General features: G+C 42.9%; 1 protein-coding gene across 7 annotated transcripts in view; it reads left to right on the top strand.

Moving 5' to 3' along the window:
• LOC6535791 overlaps positions 1 to 23660 on the top strand; it is a 108991-nt gene that overhangs the window by 13209 nt on the left and 72122 nt on the right. For 2 of the 7 annotated variants that reach the window (XM_039376878.1, XM_039376874.1), the window contains exon 3: positions 7072 to 7175. In XM_039376878.1, coding sequence (XP_039232812.1) covers positions 7133 to 7175 — 43 coding nt within the window. In that variant the 5' untranslated portion in view covers positions 7072 to 7132. Of the gene's footprint in view, positions 1 to 7071; positions 7176 to 23252; positions 23515 to 23660 lie in introns of those variants that run through there. The other 5 variants (XM_039376879.1, XM_015191868.2, XM_039376875.1 and 2 more) reach the window with 5 other exon arrangements.

Below are 23660 nucleotides of genomic sequence, written 5' to 3'. Positions count from 1 at the left end.
GGCTCTAAATAATTTACCAAACAACAATCCGCTTGCTTGTTATAGGCTTTTAAATATGGTAAAAATGGAATTTTTCCAACTTTTCTATTCGAATTGTAGTATAATACGTTTTTTTTTTCAGGGAGCTTTCATATTGAACGATTATAACAACAAGCTAAAGGTAATAACCTGTGGTAATTTATCTAAGGCAATCAGCGCTTCAAACTGACGTACTCTCAAATTGCGTCTGTTTCTTTAAAGCCCAGTTCCAATAGATTCAGATATCAAGAGAAGCAGCAGAATAGCTAGTCGTAAGGGCTTCTTTCAACCTGTCACGGGCATGCAAGGGAATCACACATACCTGGCCAATACTAGAAAAAGGCAGCACAAAAGCAAAAGCAATGGCCAGGCGAACACGCAGGACATGAAACATCTTTTCACTGCGATAACAGAAATACCCCTCCATTCAGACAGACATGAGGCACGTAACAGTTTTATCTCCTATTCAAAGTGCCGAGCTGGCCTTCTTTCCAGTGGGTGTAAGTAAACTTTTGGTTGGCAGTAAGCCGCCGCCCGAAAACTTTTCAAGTGTTGAGCAATAATCAGAAAGGCTGGACCTGGTAGCCACGCCTCCTTTTCGGAGGAGAAAAGTTTTCGTGTTCCGGGCATTGCTTAAATGGGTTTATGGGTTCATTTGCAGTTGTAATAGGCGTTGAAATGCTGGGGATTGTGGCCCTTTTTAGCCGACGCGTCTTTGTTTCTTTTCGTTTCCTTCTGTGCGATTCCTTATTCCGCACCTTAATTTGCTCTTCATCTCCTTGATGGGCTGCAAATGAGGACGGGCTCCAAAGTTAATTACTCTTGACCCTCGAGCAGCACGCAACCGTCCATGTTTGCGGGAATTTAGTGTAGTTTTTTCTCGTTACGGCCCAGTCATTTTGGGATGTCCTGTGCGAAGTTTAGAGCACATAAACAATTTTGTATTTCAATTAACCGAGCGGACACGCCACGAAATCAATTGAAACAGAATCATGGGCTGCCATCGAGGGCCAAGGAGCGAACAGCCCGACGAATGAATCAAATCAAATATTTATTGTTTTCGATCCAATAAATTTTTATCACTCACCGGGGTGGCTGATGGCCAGCAAAATTGGGCGTGGAAGGTGCGAATATCCAAGTGACAACGCCGCCGGCGACAGCGCACATTCGCATTTACTTTCACTTACAGAAAGCTGAGCAGCAAAAAAGCGGCAAAAGGCGGCAAAATGCCAAAAAATAATAATCATAAAATGGCGGACAAAATTCACAAATAAATGCGAAAACGAATACAAATCAAACCGCCCTTCTGCGTATGAGTTTTTCTTTTTTTTCTGGGTGTTTACGGCTGAGCCGAAAATGCGAGCATAAAGAATTTGCAATTTAAAAGGGATTTACTGCGCCTCGTAAAACAAACACAATAAAAGATCAAACGACATGACAGGCTAAGGCCTCTGTCCCTGAGCCGTGACCCCTGACCCCTGAACAGCGAACCCTGACCCCCGACCCTGAGCCGCCAATTTCCCGATTTTCCGAACGGAACACCCCAGGCGAAATGTCAAAGGATGAGGCCCAGAATGTGCGACATCACGGGAAAGACAACAGGCATGAGCCGAAAGATGGCAAAATAAAAATAAAGCCGAATTTGGTGTGACAACTTTGCAGGCAACCAGATCGAGATGGATATGACATGGCCCATACACACGCACTTACACGAGGAGAAGTTGGCTCACACACACGCACACACACTCATAAACCCACACACATGGAGTTGCGAATTGTTTTTCCTTGGCTTCAGCTGGCTGCCACTGTTGACGTTTTAATCGAATCAATCCGGCAGCCAGGCGTGCCGAAAAAAAGTTATAAACTTGTTGGCAGTTGGATTGAGAGTTGATGTTCCCGTTCCCATTCCCATTGCCACTGCGGTTTCAGCTTGAATTAGGGGCAAAGCTGGATGGCTGGCACACATGGCTCACAAGTTTCATCTCACAACTCCTATCTGGCAAGCTAATTTACTCAACAATGTGAAAGTTGTTTGCCTGTTTTCCCCATTTTAGCAGTCGGCCTGTTTGCCTAGCATTCGTTGCAAAGTCAAATCATTTCCGACTGTCTGAGATATAAGTCCAATGAGCAAATGAAAATTACTGCCCGAGCTATGATTTGGGTTTTCTCTGCCCTTCTGATGTTGGAAATTATGAAAAAGGTTTTACCTATTAAGCAATAGTTTTAATTAAATCTTTGCCGTGAGTGTAATTTAGATTTTTTCTGTATCAGTCATTAACCTTAAATAATTGCAAAAAGTAAACGCAATGTATTAGAAATTTAATTTACATATTCTACTTAAACTAAAAAAATGCATGCTCAACTTGCAGAAAAAGTATAACTTGGTTAAAATAATTAAAATATTTTTGGCGAAATAGCCAATTGGAAATTACTTGGAAGCAATTTATCTCAAGTAGGCATACAACTACTACACACAAAAAAATGTCATATAAAACCAAAATTAAACTTTTATATAAGTCTTCGTTACACTAGATCAAGACAGGATCCTTAATTACGTGTGAGTAGTAAGTATTTTTAAATAATCTTAATAAATTCAATCGAGATCCAACCAAATCACCGAAATATTGAGTTTCATCAGGCCTAACAAAAACAAACTTGGAAACCCAGTAAGGCAGCTTAAGTCAGATGGCAAATGCAGGATACATTTGCCTTTGAAGCGAACAGACAATGTCCTATCGATGCGACCATTAATCATGTTTATCGAGCTAAAAATCAAACATAATTGACATCATATTGAGCACGGGTTGCTTTTCAATTATTTCTGCTGTCCACCGCAAAGGCGTCCAAACGAATGTCAAACGAGAAACGTCGTGTGTACATTTCTATCTGGGCGAAAGTGGGCTGAGGACTTAATTTGTAATCTAATAAGCTTGTCTGCAATTATGCAAAATAAATAAATTAGGAATCCGTCGTGGGAGAGCATTATTGCACTCGAGTGCGACGAGCTTGTGTGGCGTTGTGGAGCTCGAGTAAGCAAACTATAGACTTAATCCAATTAATGTCGAATTTAAATGCTCGAAACGATTTGGCATACACTGACTGGCACCGAGCAGCCGCTCATCCCAACTCGATTGGCCATCAAGGGGCTTTGGGGCAAGATGGGGGGCCACGATATCGGAGGACTTAGAGCCGGCGATTCACATTTCAGCTTGCTGCCACAACCGCATCGTGTACAAGTTACTCATGGGAACGTGGTGGAAAACGGAAACTTTTTCTGCGACGTAGATAGTTTTTGCCAACAGCTCATGTGTGCGTGGGCGGAGTAGGGGGCGTGGCGGCATCCAGACTCTGAACTCTACCCTCTACTCGGCACGTAGACAGCCTCTCACTCAGGCTATGCACTTGCAGGAAAATGGCCATTATTAGAGGTATCTGGCAAGTAGTATTAGCAAAAATAGTGTTTATTAGGCGGGAAATATGGGTGGTTACATTTAGAAACCTTAAAAAGGATGGGACACAATATGAATAAAGGGCAATAAAGTTTTCTTTAGTGTTTTAATATGATTGCCAATTATATTGCCTATTTTCATTCCATTTTGAAACACTTTCTGATATTCTTCTATGTTTTTTATACAAAAATCTCAGAAGTAGTATGATCAAAATGTAGTAGCGCGGTCTGACCTATGTAGACTACTAAATGTATTATACGCTTGTGCCATTATTGTGCCATTAAGGACAACGCTTGACGAGATATTTTAACAAATTCATTGCAAATTAAAATAATAGGCATATTTTTCTTAGTGTGCTCGTGTACCGAGTGGTGGGAGGAAACGTAATGCGTCATGTTCGAGTTTATCGCTTGGGCTTCGAAATTGCCATACTGGGTGAAAAGAGCAGCAGATAGCCCCCATTCGAGTCCTGGGCTAACGGGACGTGTGTGGAACCTGGTCGCCTGATGGCTGAGATGTGACCGACGCGGAGTACACGTATTGGGGCTAGGGGGAACCGGGCCTTGGCCGAGGCCAATGTCGGTGGCAACTTGGCTCTAGTCTGAAAAGAGCGAGACTTGGCTGAGCATGTGCCAATGTGCTGTTAGTAATGGAACCGCAAATTGAGCCAACCCGGTTGGGCGGAAGCGGAAACTGGGACAGCCAACTGGCCGACTGCAATTTGCAAGCAGAGACCTTTTGGGTTTGCAACTACAGAAATGCTTGCTCATCGCCTTGATTCCCGATCGTTGTCCGCCGAAAAGCGTATTTAATGTATTTCCCGGCCATAGTAATTAGATTTGCTTTTATTCAATTCAAATTGAACGAGTGAGTGAGTTAGTGAGCACAGAGCCCATCGCTCCATCGCATCCATCGATCCGACATCAATTATGGTTTATTATGGCCGGGAACTAAATGGCGGAAAAACAATCGCTGCTTTTAGTTAAAAGAAAATTGAGCGAAATATATTGTTCCGTATAGGAGCACTAAAATTGCAATTTTAATTTAACGGCAAGAGCTAAATAATAAAATCGCTTTTCCCGTCACGGTATATTGATTTTAAGAAATTTAATTAAAAGTATGATTTTAAAGCGCGCTTTTTCTTACCTTTAGCTCATTTCAGCTAATAATATCATACCAAATGGGCAGCAAAATTCGAAAATTAAACGTACTCTGATTGCCAACTAATTAGATTTCCTGCTATTCGATTCAAATCAGTCGAATGACTGCACAGAATCCATCGCATATGCTCACTCATTTGATTTTGGGCGGAAACTAAATGGCGGAAACGCGCCAGCGAGGCATGCTAGTTCACGTGGAGCGAAGGCGCCACATCTTCACAGCTTCCATTTGTATCTGTATCTACATTCCCTCGTCTCAGCGGCTGTGGCTAGTTTTCCCACCTGTCGCACTTTCCGCACCCGTATGGCCTTCGAATCGGGAATGGCTGGCTGCACAAAAACTACTCAACCTTAAGCACACAAACGCACCAGGCCCCAGGAATTGTCGTCCTGCGGCTGCTTTGTTTTCGTCCTTGCCACTTGACTTTTGCTTGGCTTTTACTTGTGGCATGCGACTGTTGTGGTTGCCGCACACTCTCAAAAATTTGCGACTGAAATTGTTTATTATAAGAAGTCTTATGTGGTTTATTAACTTAAATCCCTATTTAACCATTTAATTATCTAAAGAAAATAAATATTATTGCGGTATTTATTAACTTTATTAATAAATTATTTATTCACAAAGTTCGCTTGAATAATCAAAATTCGCCTAAATAATAGAAAAGAATAAATTTACCTTTAAGTTCTATAGCTGAATATACTATAAAACAACGCTTTAAAATTAAATTTAATTTTCCACTAAGAATGATTTTTGATCGTAAAAAACTTTCACGCAGTGCATATTTCATATCATTTGCTGTTAATTTTCAAGTTTGCAATAAATTGTGTTTGTGTGTAGCAAAGAGAGTGACCATTCTGTTGAGTTGTTGTGGCAACAGGATTTATGCAAAACAATTTCATTGTTCTCTCGAGCATCCAACTCGAATCCTTGCTTTTCCTTGGTCGATTGTTGACTAAGTGGTTTCATGTGGCTTTCAGTGTCGAGGGCAGCTGCTTGGCCACTTTAATCTCTTAGAGGCTCGTGGCTCATAAAATTAAATGCCTTCTTAATGCTGGGAACCCAAGAATCCAAGAATCCTGGCGGTGTGCCTGTCCGAGTGTAAACCATCTAAAAAAAGCGGGCCTGAAAGTTGCAAATGTGCTAAAGAGCAAGATGAATTGCCGGTTATTATTGCCAACTTCATTTGCCATGCACTCACAACGGGTAGCTAACTGGGCCAAGAGCCCCTCAAAAGGGGCCCATCTTCAAGATGCAAAACGGGATGAAGAGGGGCTCCAAATTAAACCCACCTCTCCTGACGGTGGGCTGCGTTACAAATGAATATTAATTATGGATGGCATGCTAATTCGGCGAATCCATTAATCACAATTATAATTTATGCTGTTGCTTTCACCTTTCTACGTGCTATAATTTTCACATTTTTATCGAACAATTTTTAGCGTTTTTACTGGCACTTGACTGCCCATTTGGCTCATTAACATTCGCACGGATAATAGAAATTTAAGTTGTAAAATCAATAAAGTGCCACATTAACTTTTACAACAACAAAAATAATTGCAAGGACAATGCAATCACGCGACGCTAATAAATCCCGGGGGTTATGTACAAATCTGCGAATAATTAATGTGTGAACTCGAAATGGCATTCGTAATGACCCATACTATAATGGATATTATAATTGCATAGGGCGGTTGAGATTGTCACACTCGCATTAGCATTAGGCTTTGCCAAAAGGTTGCATAATCGTAGATTATTAATTCAAAAATTGAATGGCATTATGTAAATCGCGAGAGTCAGAATAATTTAAGGATTCTAATAAGTCCGTGGATACTTTTATCCATACTTACTCGTATCTTTAAGTGTCGAATGTAGCACTAGGATCATTCCATAGTTTGCTAAGAATATATTTATAACCTTATGTTTTCATACTGAAAGCAAAAAATATGATCCTACATAATACCGTAAGGTAAGGACCTTAGCCATGAATATTCATAATCTCATATTTGTATTCTAAGAGGGCATTCACCTTCGACTCTTGCACGTTTAAAAAAGGACAGAAGCTGTTTTGGAACAACATCATAATTTTATTTATGCTAGAGTAGTTTGACAAATGAATTTTAAGCACTTCCTGCTGACTTTGTGCAATCAAAATGTGCATAATTTGCATTTCGCAATTTACATTTGCAGTTGCGAAGATGCAGCCGGCCACTTTTGTGCTTGACATTGGCAGCATAATTGTTCAGTTTACATTTCGTATTTATTATTTGATTTTCTGCCATTTTATTATCCTTTCGAACGCCGCTTTCCGCTCGTTGAAAATAGTGAAATTGTAAATATTTTTCCGTGTCACCGTTTACTTTATTTTCCTTTGGCAATTATTCAGCTGTTCGCTTCAATTTCAATAATTAATTGAACAAATTGTACTTCTCTCTCTCGATTTCAGCTGAACAGTAGACAACGTCCGCTGATATCTGGATTCCATTTGTACTACAACCAATGACAACATGCTGAAACCGTTTGCCGTGATTATCGGAATTTTTTATTTAGGTGAGTCCTTTGAAAGTCCTATCTTCCACTCTCAGGCGTTCGGTCGCTCGGTCGTTCAGCGTGTATTATTAATTACAATCGTTAAATGGAATTTCGACATGCGAAATATGCGGGCGAGCGAAAGTTAATTAATCACATTTGCCGCTAAACGATTTCTGTTCAAAGAGTTTTTGCTCATTAAGTCGATTCGAGTGGTAACCACATATCTGAAGGATTTACTTTCTTTTACGCCAACGAAAAACATTTTTAAATCAGTTGTCATTTAATCAGTCATCGTAGTTGAATTTGTACGCAAGAAAAATTGTTACAGTTTGGAATACATTAATGTTTTATACGTTGGGATGAACCAATGGTTTTAAAACTGGATATTTAAAAAAAGCACTGCTTAGTCTAATAGGACCTGTGCAAAGCAGTGTTCAGGACCTTACTGGTAGAGTTCATTTAAAAGCTTTAAAATGTTCGGCGTTTAAAGCTTTACTACCAGTAATGGAAAAAGCTTGAAAGCTTGTCTAAAACAGCCGTTGAAAGCCTTGAATGCTTTTAAGCCGATTCAAGAACCTCACTTATTCTACACATGCCCAAAAATCAGGGTGGCAGCGTCGGACATCCTTAAAAATTAGTATGGCAGCGCCGGACCTCCTTAGATAACAAAGTGGCAGTGCCCGCCTTCCTTAGAAATCAGGATGGCAGCTGTGGAAATACTGAAAAAATACCGGCGCTTGCCGCGAAGGTTCGTTATTTTCAAATAGAGATTTGCGAATTGATAATTAGCAGACATATGTATTTTCCTTAAATATAATAGCGCCACTTAAGTTTCTTTATCAGCTCATACTAGCCATGTTACCAGCAGCCAGGTGATAAGAGCTATCGATTAGGAAGGACCTAAAGGAGATTTGCTGCCACTAACCAGGCGGCAGAATTGTCGTTTGATTTTAAGTCGATAATGTCGAATTAGTCTATTGAAAATCCTTAAATTCCTGGAACACTTATCAACGAAATCCCTTTATGGCATAACTTTAATCGCACTTCAATCACCAGACTTTTGCGATTAGAATGCCTGAATGGCAGCGGTAAAAACCAACACATAACGGCAAACTATAATTATGTTTATCTTAATTATATTGCGTGACGTAAGTTTCTTATTAACCGGCAACAAAGTCACAAAGTCAGCAACAATTTACCATGTTTATGGGCGGCGGGAGCAAAGCCCCAAGGAATTATTATTACATGCAGGTGCCCCTTGGGCACCAAGACCCACCCACCCACAGGCTTTTGAGTCGCGTGAGCAATCAGAGCCCAGGTGGGCAAATCACCAGAAAGGCAGAAACGCAGAAAGTGGCCAAGCCAAGTGGTCACTGCCGAGTGGCGCCTTTGTTCGCCTGCTCCTTGTGGGCCCACAGCACTTTATTTGCATATAAAACGTGTGCCGAGAGCTTGGGCAAACGCGTTTCTAATGGAGCCACAACAACGGCCAGGCCTGGCTGTTCTTGATTTCTTGCGCCTTGCAGCGCAGAGAAGTATGCTAGGAAATTAAGCACATTGGTCATTTTCATTTGCGTGCCAGCTAGCTGTTTTGGGGCCACGCGGCGTATGCGCAATGCTAAGAAAATGCCTCGACTCCAGCGACACACGCAGAAACGCAAAAACGTTAAAACTGCACGTCATTACCTTGATTTGTGCCGACTTTTGAGTGCCACCACCCCCACAGTTTCAAGCGTGAGCCATACAAATTTCGCACTTAACTTTCAGCGGGCCTCATCATTTATGCTAATCAAAGGCATTTTAATGCCGCTCATCGATAGTTGAAGTGTCTTGCGATAAATCAAAATAATTAAGTCGCCTTAAACTGACTGAACCGACTTGAGTCGCGTCGCAGTGCGGCGGGTCCACAAAGTGACTGGCATTAACCAAAACTCCCAAGTGAGGCTAATAAGCTTGAGACAGCGCTAATTTTACCCTCATTAAACAAGCTGACATGCCAGGCCCAGGGCCGAACCAGGACCAGATTGGTGGCTCACAGAACGATGCCAGCTAACGGTTTAGAGAGCTCAATAAACTCAAAGGGCTGGTCGACGTCCTTCGTTCCTTTTCCATCCCCCTACCGCCTACCACCTCCCTCAGCCCACAAATTCCCCTTTAACCCTCCGCGATTGCCATGCCAGCAAGCGTCGCCATTTTGGCAGTCATTAACGGCAAACTGCTTCATCATTTAATAACCCAAAAGTGAGCTGGTTAAATGCCGAGCGATGCGATGGGGCTCTTTGGCCCAAATACTCCCCCACAAAAGGGCACACAGACACTCCGACACTCAGACAACAGCTTGGGTTGGCAAGAAAAAAGCCAGAGCGCCAGAGTGGCACAGAACATGCCACACTTATTTTTATAGATTTCATTTTAACACCGAAAAAGGCAACGCATGGAAACTTAACCGATGCCGTTCCAGACCCTCAGTTCCCAGTACCCAGCCCCCTGCCCCCTGCTACAACCCCTCTATTCGCTTGGCAGGCCGGAGACTACATAAAATTGGCAAGGCGTCAAAACGGGCGGCAGCCACGAAAAAAAGGGTTCATTACGGCAATTTGCTTAAACTCGTGGCGGATGCTCCTCAATTCTACTACTTTTGACTACTTTTTAGGTTTTTTGTAGTCAGAATCTTAAAGGGCTAGTGAAAAATAGCGGCATCATTTGACGGTCTGGCTCTCATTTCACAGTTCACATTCGCCACACTTGGCGTGTTCATAAAATATAATGAAAAGCAACATTTCCGGGCTCGGCGATTTTCTAACTCCTGTCACCTCGAAGCCACCAGAGTTCAATGCTCTCCTTTGCAATAGCTCTTATTTCATATTCCATATTCCCCCAAGTTTTTCCAATATGTGTGCTTAGTGTCGCTTTGTTTGGACATTGCCAAAGGGGTTGTCAAGTACTGGGACTTTTGGACTTGTGGACTAGGAATTATAACTTGATTCCAGTGCAGCAGGCTGTACACAATTTTTAATTGAGCCTCGATGGCAGTGCTACAGCCGACACGCAACCAGGACTGCTTGACCAGGACCTGAGCCTCAATTCGCATTAGGACAATATTTCAAAAAGCACTTAAGTTACGGTCAGGTTGAAAGCTAAAGCACCCACTACAAAGAATGCACACGAGGAAAAACGAGAAGAGTTGGAAGAGTCTGGAAATAACAAATGAAAGTTTGGTCTAAATGTAATATTATATATATGTTTAGTTAAGATATAGAAGAACAATATATAATATGGAACATGCGAATTAATTAAAAATTTGTATTAATTTGTATTGACTACCCAGCGTAAAGTTTTGTTTCATTTGAAACGAGTACATCAGTGAAGCAGAAGTACTAAAACATTTTTGTTATTAAAAGCTCTGCAGTGCAAATGACTAGCATTGGCAATTTAAATTTGTATTCTATAATTAAGAGATCGAACTGTCTGTCAAGCATGAGAAAGCAGGAGAAACAAAAAATTAAAAACTGTATTCTCGATTTTCGATTGTGTGGTATATTTCTGCATTCGTAGCTGCTGTGGCCACATCAGTTTTCCCAGTTGTCGTCGCTGCGGCCGGAAGTCCTTGCCTCCTGGAAAATTGAAGGAGAAAGGCGTTTGGCGTGTTGAGTTTTCGTTTTTGGTTTTCCGTGCGTGCCTAATTATATTTGCGTGCGCATGACCAATTGCAGAGAAAGCCTTGGGCTCTGGCCGACTTTAAAGCCGTTTAAAAGGATATTAGCAAGGACGCATCATCGGCGGGCAGTGACAAGTGACAAGTGACATGTGTAGGGGTCGCACAACTAGTCGCCATCGCCATTACCGCCATCGCCGCCGAATTCGAGTCCTTGGGCCGCAATGTTGACTTTATTGTCAGCAATATGATTTGTCACCTCGCAGGACAAGGAACACGGACAGCTCTCCCGGTTGCCTGACAGATGAGTGTCTGGTTCGGCGGTGAGTGGAGCAGTTCGGAGTCCACTTGCCACTTGCCACTTGGACATGGCGTGTCGGCTTTGTGGTCTCACCCACCTTGTGGCCTCGGTGCCTTGATCGATTACCATTACATCCCGGAGCCGATGGAGAGCAGGACCTTAATGGGTAATAAGTAGATTGCGTGATTGTTCCCAGAGCTCGTCGCATTTTGCAGTGATTGCTCACTTTTCGACACTTTCGGGCGATGGCAGACAAAGGCCAAGAGGCCAAAAGGCCGGGTATTAACTCCAGTCCCGCTCCTTCGGACCTGGAGTGGGCGTCCATTAATCAAGTCCTGGCCAGAAGATGTGTATGCTCTCGAATGGGCGTGCTGCGTTGCGGAACTATTCGTTTGCATTTTCTATTATTATGAAGACATGCCGTGTCGTGTGCCCAACTTTTTGTTTATTTCTGTTTTAGTTTTCTTAGTTTCCACCCCGCGTGTTTGCCGAGTAATTAGTGGCATAAGGCAAAAGTTTTTGAGGCAAATGTGTTGGCATTTGATTTGGAGCCGCTTCCTGAATCAAAACAAAATGGATGGAGGAAGGGGAGCTTGTATTTAAATTAAGGTCACAGACCCCGCGCATTTCCAGAATTTATTTCCTAGAATTCCTAGGCATTTAATCAGTCGTGCCACGCATTTATCGCTGCACTGAATCGAAGTTTTTTTTTAAGCGAGGGCTCTTTGCGAGGATATGTTAAGCAGATAGGAAGTGGATTCCATTGGATATCCCGTTGGGGATTCTTAAATTTATTTCCAAACATTCCGGCACCGTAATTGTTTCACGCCTGAATTTACAATTGTTGCGGGTGGTTCTCCTTTGGCTTGCCATAAATTTCGAGCCGAGAATGTTAGAATGTTTGGGCGGCCCGAGTGGGGCCGAGTGTTTTGGCCAACTTGTTTTGCATGAAAAAGTGTCAACAAGCGGCGGGTCCTGCCTCAGGCTGTGACACCAAAGCTGACAACACTAATGAACGAGCGATGGGTGCACTTGCCACGCCTTCAACGCCCTTAACGCCCTTAACGCCCTTTGACCCCCGCCCACTGGAAGGCACAAACTCTACGGCATTTGTTCTATGCAGCTTTCACCTTTCCTTCCCTTGGCATAATTTCTTTTTTCAGTTTTTAGTTTAGTTTCGGTTTTGTTTCTGCCGCCCGCAACTTTGACATAATTCAGGGCAGGACTGCCGGGCGGGCCAAAAAATATGAAACTTTGCGGGTGTCGCTGCCATATTCTCTCTCATTTTTTGCCATTTTCGCCCTCAGCGTTTGTTGTTGTTGCTCCCGGCAAAAGTTGATAACGAGCAGGTGTTAAAATGTGACCAAGTGTTGGCTGGCTTCTGGCACGCCTACTCCGCGCCCCACCGCCCACTCGGCTGCCTTGGTGATTACAAGTTGTTGACACTTTTGCAGTTTGTGGCAACAACTCACATCGGCTCAAAGCGAGAGCCAAAGTTGGCTAGCTGGCTGGCTGTGACCATGGCCAAAATGTCGCCTCATCACTCGCCCGCAATCCGCTGCTGCTGCTGCAGTACTGGAGCTGGCAAGTTGGGGCTACTGGAAGCTGCAGTGCAGCCAGATTGCTGGAAGGATCTTAAGCCGATTTGAATAAATATACGTGATGTGGGTTTAAATATTCAAAGCTCGATATCCTGCCAAATAATACAATGTTCTTGTCCCGCATATAACTTGTCTTTTACTCAGTGAACAGACTGATAGGGCGTCAATGCTTATATCAAAATAGTTTTTGAAAAACCAGCTTAGGCACAGAGAACTTCGTGGTCTTTTATTCTACGTATTTGCATACTTTCATCTGATTTATATTACAATGTTCATCTGTAATTGGTTTGCATTTTTATGTTCCTATTCATTTCGGTTTAATATATTTTTTATATATATTCCTTTGCAGTTGGTACGCCGAATGAGTGCGATTTCATGCGTTCTTCTTAATAATAAAGTGTATAAGTGTATATGCATATTTGGAACGACCCTTTCTCACCTCTACTCTCCTATTTCCCGGCCATATTTGGGTTTACGACGCTGGCGTTGACTTTTTAATGAACACGGCAATTTGCCGAAAGGTGGAGAAGAACACTGCTCCACACACTTGGGCAGGAGAAATGGGATGGGGCGTGGCATGACCTGGTGTGGCCTGGCATTCTTGATCAGCCTCGAATATCATTTCACATATCGTTAAAATTCGTTTAGGCGCAGCATACAAATTGCTACATTTCCGCCAAACTTCAAGGCGTTACCCGGGACTGTAGACCTGCTCCTCACCCTCCCCCTCCACCTCCAGCTCCAGGTCGACCTTCCCCTCACCACCCACTTACCACGCACTCACCCGCTTTTTCTGCTCAGCGAATCGCTGGGCGAGTACTTTCAAAAATTTCCTGCGTGCGTCTGCGGTGGGCCTCGTGTAAATTGAATGAAATTGAAAAATTTAACGCAACAGCAATTCCATTACGTTTGCCAGGCTCATTTTCACCGCGTTTGGGCTTGGCCCCAGCCTCTTGCCCCCTCAACCATCGACACCCTCTTCCTCCATCTACCAGCTACCAGCTACCACCTACCACCTACCACCACCCATTCCACCCCGACGTCCTTGCCTCGAAATTTATTCATTACATGCAATTTTTTGCGCCGTCTTCACTTTCGTTTATCTGGGTTTCCTCAACATTTTCAAGCGCATTAGGCTTGGCAATCAGAAATCATGTGTGAAATGGGAAAAAATGTGCGAAATAAAATGAAAATCGCGCTGCCAAACAGGAAAAACACTGGGAAAACATCAACTTGGGTCCCAATGGCCTTCAGGCACTTCTCTTCATACGTGTGTGTGTTTTCAATTACAATGGCAATTGTTGTGGTTACAGCCATTGCCTTCGGTGCCCAGAGCGCAAAAACGGAATCAATGTGAATAAATAAAGGCTTACAAACAAAAATGCACAAATAGATTGTCATCGGTCTCATCAGCCTTCCACAGATTACCGCATTAGTCGGCCCCCAAGCCCCAAGCAAAAAGCAGGCAAAGTTGATTCAGGAGATTCGAACTCCGATACAGATGGATGGATGGTCGGAGGTTGAGATGCATATTGTATTTATGCAATCTGCATTTTATAAATATTTTTGTAAGCAATCAACAATGACAGCAGCCAAAGCCAGGACCACCAGGACCACCAGGACCATCAGGAGCTTCAGCCCTGAGCCAACATGTTGGGCATGCCAAGTGCGTTGTCTTCCATTTCGCATTTCGCATTTCCCGTGTGTTATGTTAATGTTTAATATAAATGCCCGCTGCCATGTATTGGCTCAGTCTGCTCCTGCCGGCTAAGGAGCTTTTGAAAGCCAAGAAGGACGAGTACTTTGCTGCACTGCGAGGAAATAGGGACAGGGTTGTAACCGCTGAAATTCGATTGCTCTGTTCCACAACGGAAGAATAGGAAGCAGTGACTGTTTCATCTAGATACCAAGAGCTTCACATTAGCAATCAGTTCTACTTTTGGGTGTTAGAGAAAGTGATTTCTAGTCAACACACTTCTAAAATCTAACTTAATAAAATGTGATTGCGCTGTTGTATAAAAACCTCAATTTTACACAATTCCTTTGACTTTTCTGGGGCGGCTTTTCGTTGAGTGCAAGCTTAGCTCCCTTGAAACGCCTGGCGCATAAGCAAATAGATATTGCAGTCATCTGACTTGACCAATCCGAATCCAAATCCCATCATTTTGATGTTTATTCTGTAAGCCGAAGCCTTTAAATGGACAACAGGATAGGCGTGGGAATGGACCATGAAAACGGCTGGGTTATTAAATTTTAAAGGACGAACATTTAGGTTTTTTTCGTCGTCTGATGAGTGTGCTTGTGTGTGCAATTTTGGTTAGTTGATGTCGCCAACAAACTCGCATACTAAATAAGCCGCTGGCTGCCACTATCTCCCTATCTCTATCCGCATCCCTGCACTTACTCTCTTTTCACCGAATTTTCCCATTTTTCCACCCACTTTTGCCCCCTTTTCCACAATTCTCCTCACTCCTCCAGAGGCCTCATGCATTTTACATTTGCAGTCGTCAGCCGCTACTCATTTGTTTTCCTTGCGCCCAAAGGCAGCCAAAAAAGAAGAAAAATCCCACCACACTCTCACTACACACACACCACGACATGTTCATGCAATTACATAGACCACACCACACACACAAACAAGCACACGCATTGTTGCAATTGCAGGGGAAATAGACTTTTTGAATGCGAATGCGTTGCACATGTCGGATGGAATGCGCTTAGAAAAAAGCTGGAAAAACGTGGCAAACAGGAAAAGTAAGTGCGAGAAGAAAGAAGATAAAATCCCGCAGCAATTCGAGGCTTCCTTCTTCGCCGCTGCTTTTCTTTTACTTTGCAATCGCAAGTAAGTTTTCCCCGTTTTTTCCAGCAGGAAGGACAAAAACTTGCTTGCTATTCCGAATGCAGACCCCGCACATTGGCAGAAAAGTATCGTAAAATTTAAGTAAACTGTAGAATTTCATTAGTGTACGAGTATATGGTTTTACCCAACTTATTAACTTGTGGTAAAATTCATTAAAATGCATTAGCATTGTAACACTATAAGTATAAAATAAATATCTTTATGTTTGGGAGCAATTAAAGTATGTTATTTCATTGGATGAAAGCTTTCCTTCTTTAGTTAGGGTCCTTTTCATTAGGAAGTATTAAGACATTGCTTGCCATGAATGCTAGATTTATATGTTTTGCAATATGTTTCTTTTACCAATCTACTCAGCTGTTCGTTTGTGTGATAAGATGGTTTTTGTACGGATTTTATGAAGTTGCCACTGTGCAGTGCTTCGTTATTGTGGTAGTTGCCTGTGCATTTGTTCCTCCAATTATTGTTGTAGGCAGAGATGCCTTGTTGTTGTGCTGTGGGCCCGTCTTCATGTTTCTCCATGTTGTCAGCAGGGCAGTCGGAGCAGTAAGCATCTGCTGCTCCGTTCCGTTCGGCTCACTAAATCCGTGCTACTTAAATCGTCCCTAAAATCCTCGTGGCAATTCTTTCACCATGGAGCACATGCAGCTTTTGTGTGTGTTGTATGAGAATTTAATGACATTCTTAAGTTGTCATCAGTGGCTGACTGGCTGCATGGCTGCCTGGCTGGGTGGCTAAAGGGCAGGACGAGTCTAGGAGTCTAGTCGCCGGGGACAGCGATTGGGCCAACTATCTTGGCAGGCTGACTGCCTTCAGCGCTGGGCTCCGACTTAGTGGCATCTTATCCTGTCGCCGTCGCGGTTCCAATCCTCCTCCTACGCCTTCTACGCCAACTAGCTCCTACTACGCCACCAACCAGCCAACTCCATTTCTCCCCATTGTCGTGGCAGTGGTTGTCCTTGTTGGCGCTGCCGGCATGGCAGGAATATCAAATTGAGTAAGACCAACAAAATGAGTTGAATCATTAGCGTACACAACCCATACAAACCGAGATCGTTGGGGATAAACAGCTGAGGTCAAAGTTATAGAACAGATAGCAGTACTCGTAAAGGTCTCCATGACCCATACCAGTAGAAGCTAGTTATATGTGCCAGTTATAAATATTACGAGTATTTACCAATATATATATCCCAATAAAATATATCACATGTCATGGTTATACTTGTAATATTCTTTATTTCTCTTTTTATTTTAAATATTCAAAAAAATAGTATTTGTAATCTATATTTAAATTCATTAAAATGTTTAGTTATTGCCACTTTAATAGGGTGCATTTTATTTAATAATAACCTTCAAGGAAAATTGCTTACTAGTTACTGCTATTTTATCCATCACGAGTGTTTGTAGGAGCCGGAGGACCACCCCGGAATCACTGTGCCCCATCCATGTCCCACATCCTTCACTTCCCATATTGCGCAATCGCTGACTTGGCCGGGAACCCCGCGGCAACTTGCGCCGCTGGATGCATTTTGCCTTTTGAAAGGATGAGCCATATCAGCATTAGCGTCTGATGTCTCTTGTCTGTCTATTTTTGGGGACATTTCTTTGGGGCGAAATCTCACAAGACAGTTCTCGTTTTTCCAGGTCAGGTCGGGTCAGATATGAGGCATGTGAAATCCGATTGTGCAACCTTTTTTGGGTGCGACCAGGGGGTTGACGAATTTAATTTTCAATTTCGGGCCAAAACACTTGCGCCTTTCATTTCACGCTGTCTGCCAGTCAAATACGAAGGACCCTATATATACATACACACATATTTACCACACTCCATAGTCAGGCAGTTATTTTTGCGCTGCATGAGCAAATCTTTAGTATTTGTACAAGCGACAGCCGCAGACTGAAAAAAGCCGCCGCATTTGAATATGCAATTTGCAATTTGACTTGGCTCTGACGCTGAAAGGAAGGAGGCCAAAACCGCGCGATTCTGCTGCCTGTCGACAGCTAGGACCTCTACCCCCCGCCCCCCACAGTTCCACCACCCCTCCGCCATGAGTTAATCTGCGAGCTTAAGAAATCGCAGACTGTAACGAGTGAACTGGGGGTTTTCAGTTACTGTAACAGTAGAGAGCACCGAAAATAATTCCTAAAAGAAAAGTCATTTTAAATTGTATTAGGAATTTTCGAGGTTTTGACATTTTTTTTATTGCTTATGGATTGTTTAACAATCATGGCTGACCATATAACAATATTTTTAATGTTTTATGTTTTATGAAATAAGAATCATTTGGATCAAAACAATATAGCGATTAAATGCTTACGGAATTCCCACAAGGCTTTAAAAGTTTTTTCCTGTTCTAAGAAGATGACTTTTGATGCATTTTAGGTTGAAAAATCAAAAGGAGCCCACGAATAATGGCAAAAGCTAAAAAGTATTTAGACAATATTTTTGTAGGCACAAAGACTTGAGAATAATTTCTATACCAATAAGTTTCCCTAATTTCGTGCAGTGTCTTCGGCAATAGTTTCGTATCAAGTCTGTACGCCGTCCATTTTATCACAGTGCTGGGCGCGTTTTTGTCGAACGTCCTGCGCTGACATTTCCGCGCAAGATTTATGCACTCGGGCTGCAGTTGAAGACAGCTGTCGTTGGAGCTGCTGTCTTTTCCCGTTTTTCCCAGCAGCAGGGCTAGCCCTAATAGCTTTTTACTCTCGTGCATGAAATATGCCGCCGAAATGTGGAATAAAATAGAGTCGGGCAGAGTTCATTGTGGGCTATGGAAAGTGTCAATCCGGACTTGCCATATTTTTTGCGCTCATGTCCTTTCACCCCTTCGCAGTGCATCGTGCTCTACTTTCAAGTTCATCAATTGTCAGCCGCAAGTAAATGGGACTGTGGAAAGGACCGCAAAGGGGTTGGCAAGGGGGCAACTTGAGCGTTCAACAAACTAAAGCTAAGTTCACCTGACACACCAATGACAAGTACACACGTCTGTGTGCCCATGGGTGCATCTGCACCCACACACACCCATCTACACCCAGCCAAACACACACACAATTATGACTTGATAAATTGCTTTTGTATGCTGTTTCAGTCATAAGCCAACGCGGCAGCAAAATGAAACAATAAGCCACGTCCGTCAAGTCAGCTCTTGAGGTGGCTAAAAGTCGAGTCGAGTTATGAGCGGAAGTCAGGACACCCTCGCACACATACACGCACGTACACACGCACACACGTACAGGCAGTGCACACACTCGCAGACAACACTTCGTCACACTTGCGAAGACAATGGGACTAGACAGCAAGACAGACGCCTTCCTGGCTACGCGTCGAAGCTCAAATGCGTTCGGCTGGGGAGCCGCACTATCATAAGAGCAGTGTTTAAAATGAGGTATATTTTTGTGTGTTTCAGATTTAAGAGTTAGCACGGCAAAAGTAAAGTTGCTGTAAGATCAGCTTTATTATGCACCTTACTTGCAGAGCACACATTCAGTGTAAAACTCCATTGGAATTCCAGAGCGCAGATCCCTTTGACTGGCTCTTTTTTGGTTCTGCTGGCTATTATGGTGCTTACAGCGCAACTTCGGCTAATTGAAAACGCGTGTTAACACTTGAACAGAGCAGGGCAGAGTGTGAAATCAGTCAGACTAACTAAGTTCCCATAACACTTCATTTTCCCAGCTATTTACATTGTGCCCGAATATTTCGATGGCTTTTTGTTGGCAACACCTTTGGTGTCTAAGGTCTGACAACTTTTCGGCTTTCTTGCCGCCTGTGTGGAAGTCCCTTTTTGAGCCAACTAAATGGCAATCTATTATACGTGTCCTTTGACCGTAACCAAGGCACACACACTTTGCTGTCTAATGTATACATACTCGTGTATGTGTATGTGTATTTGTGTATTTGGGGCAATGTTACCTTTCGGCCTGGCTGGCTGCCTTGTGCGGGCCTTTATTGAAAATTGTCCAATTTGGAAGGAGAATTTCGCACACCCGCACACCCGCCCCCTGAAGCCCGGCTAATGCACACAATTTGCTTTTGTATATCCGTTTCAGCAGGCTCGTCCTGCTCGAAAACATTAACAATTTCTCAATGGGAGTTTTATGACGCAAAAGGGTTGAGGTGCTCGCAGGATAAAGAAATGAAAACAAGGCGACAATTACTGAGAGGAGCTTAACTTTAACTTTCACTTCAATCAACTCCGGCTGAGTGACAGCGGCAATTGTCCTGGCTGACATGGATGCGACTGAGTGAGAGAGCGACAAGGGTCCTGTTGGCGCTGCTTCCGTGTTGCGGTTTTAAGTGCCTGGCTAGCGCGGTACTGCTATTGCTACTAATTATGCACGGACTGCAGGGCAACAAACCGCGCCGATGTTGACACACAGCCAGGAAGGGCTCTGCTCTGAATCTCTGTGTGAAGATGAATCTAGGGATGGAGATGGAGATGAAGACAGCGATGCAGTTGGAAATGGGGACTCAAACCGAGGAGGTGGTGCAGCCAAGGAGCCGCTGAAGTGGCTTGCAACTGTCACACGGACGACTGGAGATTTCTTTTCGAGCTCCAAGAAGCAACTGCGTGTTGTCATGTGTGTCATTAAGCTGAGAGCAAGGAAAATAAAGTTTGAAATTATTATATTATTATTAACTAGACTGTGGCAAAAAGCTACAGTTATGTGTACACATATCTACAACCTCTGAAAATAGCAATAAATTGGGGAATTATATTTGTCACAGCAGACTTATTTTTGATATTATTTTGATTTATATGGTTTCAATATTTAACTCAAAATTTCATTTATAACGACTATAAATGAGAAAGAGTCAGTTGGTTTTAAGATTTCAAAATCCCTATTGCAGTGTATGCCATGAGTGGTGAGTGTTTTTGTGCGTTCTGTGATATTTTCTAATTTTCACAAAATAAGCAATTCTCACGTCTGTGTCCTTCTGCCGCCTTCGCGTGTCGCTCCTGCGCCGCTGGCCCCTGTTGTATTCTCCGCTGAGGATTCATTTCCAGCCCGGGCATGTTGTTGTTTAGCCAACGGGCTGCAGGTGGCAACACCACATGCTTTGTACTTCAAAAGCAAGTCAATTTGCAACTGTGTGCGAGTGTGCGAGTGTGTGTGTGTGTGGGAGTGCTACCTCAGGAGCCCTCGCCAACGATTGTCTCTGTGCCTGCTGCATTGTTTCTCCGGCACATTGCTATACATTGGTATATGTTTCCCTCTTTTTTGAAAAGTAAAGTAAATTTGCTTTATTTCTGTCGGCAATCGATTCACGTTTAGTTATTTCGCTGGCTTTGATGTTGGATGCGAATGGCCCGCTTACACTTCCCGCCAGAAGCACTTTTCCTCACTCAGCGCAAAAAATAACATTTCCCCGTCTTATTTTCTTTTTAGGTAAGCCCCAAAAAGCGTCCTATACTCCAAACGGTGCGCAGTGAGTAAAATGTATGCTGCACTACTAAAACACGTGCTTTTTTGTTTGAAGCTTTCAATTAATTAAATAAATGAATTAGAGCGCTTTGGAAGTATTCTGCAGTACAGTAAATTAAAAACAAATAGTGATAGGAAATAATATTCGAAACAAACAAGAAGCGTTCTCCTTTAACGGGCAGTGTAACAGGTAAAACAAATTGCTCCGCACTGAGCATAAATTAGCAATGGCAATGTAATTACACTTTCATTAGATTAAAATATCATAAGTGCCATAAAAATTAAGTTATGCCGAGGGGCGAGCACAATGGAAATGAAATAATCAGCTTACCTCGGCTGCGGGAAAACATAAAAGTCCGGCCGCACCAAAGAGCCTCGCCGTCGAGGAGCCACGGCGTTGCCAGGACACCGGTCAGAACTCATTGTTTTGGCAGGGAATCGCTTTGATTTCACGCGATAATTACAACGGGCTCTGCGAAGAAATATTCCGACTTTTCGTTTCGGGTTCGTGCAGCTATTCAGGTGGGAAACTTCGAGATCCTCATTCCCAGAGCCCACCCACCAACTCTGGTGGAATCGGAGAGTTTCCTTGAGTTGGACGGCCTGTGTTTATAACCCCGGCGACATGTTGACTTGCCGGCCGTGCCAACATTTAGAGCCAATTTCTTGAGCCCTGGCCAAAGCAACTATTTTTGGAAACACCTTCTTATTTTACTCCCTGTACCACGGAAACTATGGTTTTATTTAAGTAAACGTTCGTGAGGTTGTCCATTTTCTGTGGTTTCCAGTTCTTATTAAATTTGTTTGTTTTTAAATAATATTCCACATTGTAAAGTTTATAAAATAAGTACGCAAAAATCCTTAATTTAAATAACATTTTTTAAATTATTCCACTCTGTTTATTTCTGATTACAAATTATGCATGCATTTATTTAGATACAGAATTCGATTACACAAGTATTTTAGGGCCTTTTTGGCAATACATTTTTATTGTAAATACGTTTTTTCCTATGTCCTTCCATTTTTTAGCGCTGGCAAGCGAAATGGGCTGCCGGGCGCGGGTGATGTGTCGAAGGGTTGTCCTTTTTTGTGTGTTTCTTTTGGCAATTACCGCACGCTTCGTGGGGCATGGTCGCCACTTCGGGCACTCGCTGCGTATACGTAATTTTTATTGGACACTCTCACGCGTCGTCATCCATCGTCTGCCGTCGTTTCCAGCCGCCATCCATCCGTTTGTGTGTCAAGTCGTGAGCTTTTGGTTCGTACGCAGAGTCCTAGGCCAACACGGGAGCTTTGCTCGGCGAATGTGCAACCAAAACAAAACGGATAATTGCACGGCCACCTGAAACTCCAACTATCCAGTGTGACTGTCCTCTCTCTCTTACTCTCAGCTGGAAATCTCTCCACTTGGCCACCTGTCTGTGTTTGCTTCTATGTGTGTGTGTGTGTGTTGATGGGCAATCCTTTGCAAAGGATGCTGATGTCGCTACTTCAAACACACGCACAAACACAGCACAACACGCACAAATTAAGGCACAAAGCATGTTTTCATTTACCAAAGCAATGAAAATGTTGTAATAAATGTGCTTGTCGAAATAACTAACATAAACTAAAGAAGAATTTTAAGCAGAAATCTGGTACGCATATTCTAAATGGTTATATAACTTTGGTTATTAAACATTAATCTGATATTTCTCATTTGTATAACGATGAAGATAAAATATACAAGGCAAATATGAAAATTTTTGCTATTGTGATTGTATAGCCTGATATCAAAACATAGAGTTAAAATAATTAAAGCTTTTCTTTAAAAACAATGTTATATCTAAATATTAAAGAAATTATAGATGTAGTGACTTAATTGAAGACCTTGGCATAAAATGATCAATTTCCTAGCGTTTGAATAACGTAAATATTGTTAAATAATATGCAAAGAATTCTTGCAGTTTTGCCGAACTACAGTATTTTAAAGAAAATAGGTAAAATACAGTGCAATGTGCGAAACAAGTAGTTAGTCATAACTTTCGATACGAGTCCCTGTTTCTTACAGTTTGAGAGTCACACTCTCCACAGAAGCCAAGAATTGGCGCCAAATGAATCTCTACAAAGCGACGCTCTCTCTCTCTCTCTCTCTCTCATTTCCCCCAATCAACTAGGCTAGCCGAAGTCTCAGAGACGAGCATTCGGAGCCGAGTCCTTTGGGCCATCTTCGTGCGTTGAAAGGACCCGAGGGCTGGGGACTTCTGCGGGCCAAACAGTTTTCGACTGAGACTCGTGACGAACGGACGCGCGGCCAATGGCAAGCGGGCAGTGCGATTCAATCGGACCGCTTTTTGGGCTTCAATTCGATGAGAATTCGACTCTAGCGGAAGCGAAAATACGAATGCCAGCGAATTGCCAATGGCACGGCTGACATGTGTGCGTGCCGCGAGCGAGGATCGTCTAGTCGAGTCGAGTGAATAGAATATCCAGAAACGTGGATTGAAATCTTCGAGTGAAATCGGAGCTAAGCTGTAAATAGTGCCACTCAGAAAAACCAACAAAAATCAGTAGAGTGTGCTTTCTTCGCCCGAGATTTGTGCCACTGCATACTGTAGCCTATAGCCTATAGTATATAGTATATAATTTAATTTGCCAAATGTGTTGGAAAATTTCATGG

This window comes from Drosophila yakuba, chromosome 3R (genome assembly GCF_016746365.2).
Source record: "Drosophila yakuba strain Tai18E2 chromosome 3R, Prin_Dyak_Tai18E2_2.1, whole genome shotgun sequence".
Lineage (NCBI taxonomy): Eukaryota > Metazoa > Arthropoda > Insecta > Diptera > Drosophilidae > Drosophila > Drosophila yakuba.
The sequence above is the reverse complement of the archived record's forward strand: the minus strand, read 5'-3'. Positions and strand labels throughout refer to the sequence as shown.